The sequence below is a fragment of the Morus notabilis genome, unplaced genomic scaffold (assembly GCF_000414095.1).
Source record: "Morus notabilis unplaced genomic scaffold, ASM41409v2 Scaffold6, whole genome shotgun sequence".
In the NCBI taxonomy this organism is placed as follows: Eukaryota; Viridiplantae; Streptophyta; class Magnoliopsida; order Rosales; family Moraceae; genus Morus; species Morus notabilis.
In genome coordinates this window covers 29,237-35,329 of record NW_010363960.1, presented here as the reverse complement: position 1 = coordinate 35,329, position 6,093 = coordinate 29,237, and the positions used below count along the sequence as shown (strand labels likewise).

The 6,093-nt window shown below is 34.2% G+C and overlaps 1 protein-coding gene across 1 annotated transcript; it reads right to left on the bottom strand.

The window, feature by feature from the left end:
* Positions 1-2,315: 2,315 nt before the first annotated feature.
* LOC21397772 (caffeoylshikimate esterase) lies at positions 2,316-5,662 on the bottom strand. The gene is made up of 8 exons (XM_024170339.1): positions 5,272-5,662; positions 5,112-5,141; positions 4,822-4,951; positions 4,570-4,716; positions 4,337-4,467; positions 3,239-3,376; positions 2,866-2,964; positions 2,316-2,735 (listed from the first exon to the last, which is right to left on the bottom strand). Exons 1-8 carry the CDS (start codon positions 5,578-5,580, stop codon positions 2,511-2,513), a joined length of 1,209 nt encoding a protein of 402 aa, XP_024026107.1. The 5' UTR covers positions 5,581-5,662; the 3' UTR covers positions 2,316-2,510.
* Between the last annotated feature and the right edge of the window lie 431 nt (positions 5,663-6,093).

Here is a 6,093-nt window from a genome sequence, read left to right as displayed (position 1 = left end):
GTATAAATGCAAGGTGAATAATTAAAACACTCACTTTGAAATCAAACACTTCCAATATAAATAAAGAATGTCCTAATTCAACAACTATGGCATACAAGCATTTTTTACATAAACTGTGAATCCAAAACATAAATAAGTTAACAGTTTAAATGCATAAAGTCCATAAACTTATGAAAGTAAGAATTTGAAGTATTGGACATTGTTTTACCTACTTTGAACATGTTCGCCCGAGTAGGGTTACCTCGGGTTCATGTAACCCCACCCCGCGCCCCTACCCACGTAGTGCGGGTTAGGCATAATTAAAACCGAAAAGTAAATAAAAAATTAGAAACCCGTGATTTTCGAGTAGGATCGGCTCGGCTCGGCCGGGTTCGTCGGGTTCGGGGTGATTTCTTACAGCCCTAATACGGAGAAGAAGAAATTTACTAGTAATACGGTATTTATCAGTAAATATTGTGTTAAACAGTCACCGAAGTCGGTCAAATTTTTAGATAAATATGATATTTACTCGTAAATACGATATTTATTGGCAAATATAATATTTATAGTAAATACAATGTTAAACAGTTGCCGGAATCGGTGCCTAAATTTTAGGATAAATACGATATTTACTGGTAAATATAGTATTAAATAGTCACCAAAGTTGGTAGCCGGATTTTTAGATAAATATATATTTACTAATAAATACGGTATTTATTAGTAAATACGATATTTACCTGTAAATACAGTGTTAAATAATTGCTGAAATCGATGGTCGGCTTTTCGGGTAAATATGATATTTACTAGTAAATACGGTATTAAATGGTAAATACTACCAGTAAATGTAGTGTTAAACGATCGTTGAAAAACAGTTATTGATCGTCAAAAAACAGTCACAGGTTGTCAGAAAATGGTATCCGATCGTTGAAGCCTGCCGCCGGTCTCGTCCATTGTGAACTTGACTATAATCTACCTATTTTAAAAAATATGTTATAATTTACTATTTTTAAAAAAAATAGATGTTTAGGAGGAGTGAGATGGAAATGAGGCTTAAGGATATTTTTGAGTTTTTAATAATGTTTAAAATTTAAAATACAAATTCTGCTATAATTTACTATTTTTAAAAAATATACTCTAATTTATTAATCACTTTACTAATTATGTTATTTCCCTCTTTATCTCTGATCTCAATAAACCATTTATCTTTCTTTTGCTTTTTGCTGGTTAAAAAGGGGCATTCTTTGTGTCAAAACGCTTTCTTCCTACATCTATATAAGAAATTAATAGTTGTAAGTTTTGATCGAGTAACACTCCAATTCAAGACCCGCCACTATTTAATCGAGTCAAAGGTTTTGAGCTCGAAAATTTATTCAGACCGGCCGAAATATTATTGTTTTTAACATTTTCTAAAATACTTTTTAAAATTTTGGGTTGGCCCCTGGTTCTGAAATTTTCATTCAGCCTAAGCTTGGCGACCTGCACTTTGACCTCTAGAATCAACCGATTCCACTAGTGTAATAGTGAGGGTCTAGATTTATTTTCTGTCCATTCACAATCTAAGTTTTACCTGTTCATTACTGGTCCTTTATGCTCATCTGATGGGCATTATCACTTTTAATGCTGGAACTCTTTTTGTAAAGATGTGGGAATTTGAACTGTTGAGTTGTGAATGAGAGTTAGGACAGCTGTCCTTGCCACCATGCCCCCACTAATAGTGGTTCTCTCTTTTGCTTAATAACTAGTTGAGCCATAACATTTTATGTTTGATATCGCGCTTAAAACACGTAATCTTATTAGTAATTAAGTCCATTAATTAAGGCAAGAGAAAAAAAATATTTTAAAATAAAAAATAAAATAACAAAACATTTAAAAAATAATGATAATAATAGAAAAAGTGAAAAAGAAAAAAAACGAGGGGGAGGGTTGGTAGGGGGCTACCCCACGGCGGGTTAGAAAGGCAGCTTAGAAAGTGCTCTAAGGGAGCACTATAGATAGATAGATAGATATATATATATATATTTATCTGTAAAGGCAATGTAATGGTTATTGACCCTTTTTAGGAAAGATTTCATGCAGATTTAAGAAATATAACTTTAACCTACTTCAAACAAGCCAGAGAGAAGATGTTATGAAAGGAAGAAAAATTTGTAGAGTATGTTACTGGAATCATTAAAGTGAAATCCATGCATGAAGTGTACTACCTACTGAATCGGAGAGTAATCTTGACATGACGTGATCATTGATATTATTAGTTTGGATAGTTCCACTAAGTCCTGTAAATACTTGCACACATATCTACCTGATTCAAGTGGGGAAGAGAGAAATAAGAACAGACAGACTTCAGTTTGTGACTTTATTCTTCTTCTAGAGTCTCTCTCACAGAAATTCTTGGAAGTGACTCTTTTTGGAGATTAAGGAATCGACATACCACAGAAGAAAAAAAAAAGGGAAAAAAAAATTGCAGCTAGTATACCGACACAATGGAGAAGATAGAATAAGAATGGATGGAAAGGATTGGCCACGACAGAGCTTTAATTCCGTGAAACGGAACAATGGGACTCTAACCAAGTGATAATGTCAGTAAGGACTGTAAAAATTCTCTCATCAGGTTCTCCTTCAAGAATGCAATGGTAACCTTCTTCATAGAGTTTCAGAGTCTTGTCTTTGCTAGAGGCCTTCTCATACAAAAACCGGCTCACTTGGGGATCCGTCACCCTATCCGCTGCTCCATGAAGAATTAACAATGGAGATGAAACCTGCAAAAACCTCTGTAATTAGTTATTCATGATATAAACAAAACGAATTCATATGACAGCAAAATATTACCAAGAATTAACGAATTGACATAACCAAAACTCACATAAAAACCGAAAAACACGAACTGACCTCCTCCAGTTGCCTCTCAATATCACTAGTAGCCTTAAGAAGCTCAACAGCAGTTCTTAGTCGTGTTTGATCGTTATAGGATATCACGTTGTAGACAGCCTAAATAAGGGAAAATACAGGAGATAACAAGTTAAAGTCTTCTCTAGACACGGAGACATTTCACATCTCAAAGGCCAGAAAAAACCAAGAACGCCCAAATATGTTGGTGTTTGATCATCTCATCATCATGAGAAGTTACTTGCTAAATAGATTGAGAGTGATAAAGTAATATGATACGCAAAAGCATTTGCCATAGTAAAGTATTGCCAAAAAGCTGCCTTTGTTAGATTCTCGTACAATCAAGTAATGACTTTTCAAGGGTGAAATGACAAACCATTTCCCGTTTCCTCGGATCTCTGAAGGCCAGCGCAGCCAGATCTTTCTGTGGAAAAAGCTTTGCTTTAGGCATTACTCTTGACATAAGCGTTAATGCTTTCAGAACTGCTGGTGGCGGTTTCATGTCTTCTGCAATCTTGCAGCAACTCAAGGTCAGCAATTACTCTCCAGGGTAAATAAAAGAAACATATTCCAGATAATAAAGATACTTCTTGCTTCTTTCTTTCTTCTTTTTTTTTTTTTCTGTAAGAACTATGACAGAACAGGATATCCAATTTTATTTGATGAACATGTGGATGACAGGACACGATGCCTACACATTTTATCATGAAAGAAAGAGAGTGTTCTCTAGTAATACCACTAAGAGAGTGTTCTCTAGTAATACCACTAAATAAGTGAAAAGGCGTAGTAGATAATATTAAGAAAGAGAGCGTTTTGACTTGTATATCTGTGAGCACTTCAACTTACACTTGATATATGGAAATCTAAAACTTCAAGAAACTGGATTTTATTGCTCATTGAAAAACTAAAAGGAAAAAGGTCAAAAGTGAAACTCTTAATTTTATTTCATTCATCGGTTAAGTGATGGTGAGATCTATTGAATAAAATCAGGACAAATGAGATGAAATTTAAACTGTAAATCAAAGACAAAGCCAACTTTGGGTATGTATCCACTGACGGAGTAATAAATCCAAATATGTACAAGTAAATAGATCTTGCAAGAACATTTTATTTTACACAAGAAAAGAAAAATGAATTGATCAAATAAACAATGATTTTGCTCAGGTTCATCAAAATAAAAAACAGTAGTTAAGGCACAAATTTGGTGCAACACCTCTAGTTAATTAAGAGGGAAAGAAAAATTCAATTCGAAAAGATAGTTGATCAAAGCCTAGTGAAGCTCACTCCAGAAGGCAGAAACTGCTACAGCAAGCACTCAAGCAACTTCAAAATGGAAGAAATTCATATATTTTTAATTATTAATTATGCAATAGGTTGGTAAGTGAAAGGAAAAAGATAACCATGATTAGTTGAGTAAAGTTATAGGAGCCATGAATAAATTTAAATTTTAAAGTAGGAACAGGGAATAGCTTACTTTGCACATAGGGGCCACAAGAATCACTCCTTCCCATTCATGTGGTTCTTTGAAATGAACTTTGAGAGTAACAGCTCCCCCCATGGACTGTCCCAATATAAAACAGGGCAAACCTTTCAACTCGGGCCTTCCTGCCATTCACAAATTCGAAATAAAATCAGCGACATCTTTCTTCGGACACAAGATAATAATAATAATATGTTGAGTAATGGTCAGAACATAGGATGTCACACCTTTAATCTTCCTATAATTTTCAATGACATTGTCCGCTAATTCATCGAAGCTAGGGATGTAACCATGCAGTCCTTCAGAAAGGCCAAAACCTGGATGGTCCAAAGCGTAAACAACATACCCCGCCGCAGCAATTCGCCTGGCAATACCTGAAAAGGCTCATGTACGGAGCTCAAAATTGGCTTAAAAAAAACAAAAAGAAAAGAAAAGAAAGAAATATCATTGATCACTTAAAATTTTAATGAATAACAAACCTTCAAAGAAGAAAGTGCAAGTATCACCATATCCATGGCAAAAGAACAAGGCACCTTTAATTGTAACACCTTGTTCTGGCATCCAGCTCTTACAGAAAATTTCCAATCCCTTTGAATTCCTTTCATACCACTTCAATCCAAATAACATTCACACAAAAAAAAAAAAAGGAACTCAAGTTATAATAAGGCTCAATTCACTCATCTTCGTTCTTTTGATGTATTTTCTCAAGAAACAAACAGAAAAACAGATAATTTATCAAGCTATGTTATAATAATACAGAGATGCTTACCTCTTCTGTTCTGATCCCAGTAGGAGCCAACTACCCACCAACCCGTACCGATTCAAAAATAAGTAAGAAACCCAAATATTAATAAGAAAAATCTTTACATAACAAAAAAAAAAAAAAAACTCATGATCACTTGTAGCAAAATCAAGACCGAAAAACCAACCTTGAACAAGAAATGATCAAGCCGTTGCTGGACATCAGCGAAAGCGGACCGAACCCTTCTGCGAGCAGGAGCGAAATCAAGGTTCTGCGAAGCTATTTTGTTCAGCTCTTCGCTCACGCCTTCGATCGGCGACCTCTTTTTCGCCATTATTTTCAGGTGCTTTGTTGTGGAAGCTGAAAAATGTGTGGGTAATTTGGGTCTAGCTTTAATGGGTATTTGCAAGTTTGGATTGTAAGTTAGTTGGGTTTGATATTTTGGAGAGGAGAGAGAAAGCTCCGTTGGCCGGAGACGAAATTTGAGAGATTCCATAGTTGGCGTTTGTTGGCTTTCTCTGAAATGAAATGGAGTCAAAGAATAAAAACTATTACTACAAAGTGAAGTGGGTAGTAATGACGCACGAGAGACGACCCAATTGTGATTCGTGAAACGTCTCTCCTTTCTTTCTAGAAAAAGGTTTATGGACCACGTGTGCATTATTTTACTTGGCGTAATCAAATAGTTATGGACCACGTGTGCATTATTTTACTTGGCGTGATCATTAATGGGATATTTATTTTAATTTTGAATTATAGTTTTTAATTATTTATAGTGTTTTTTTTACAAAAAATTAAAATTTTAAAAATTAAAATTATAAATCATAGTTTTGAATCTATAATATAAACTAAACGTCTCATAAATTTTTATTTTGACATGTTAGTCTTTGCATTTTGAAATTTTTTATAGTGTTGGTCCCTATATTAAAATTGTCTAATAATTTTTGAAATTTAATATAAATAATCATATTCTAACTGTATAATAACTGAACGTTTTACATAAATAGTT

Excerpts from the sequence above, each read along its gene's own strand:
- LOC21397772 (XM_024170339.1), bottom strand. The coding sequence starts at position 5,580 with ATGGAATCTCTCAAATTTCGTCTCCGGCCAACGGAGCTTTCTCTCTCC. Across the intron at positions 4,468-4,569 it reads AAATTATAGGAAGATTAAAG|GAAGGCCCGAGTTGAAAGGT; the intron begins GTGTGACATCCT and ends TGTGAATGGCAG. Across the intron at positions 2,736-2,865 it reads TTGAGAGGCAACTGGAGGAG|GTTTCATCTCCATTGTTAAT; the intron begins GTCAGTTCGTGT and ends AGGTTTTTGCAG.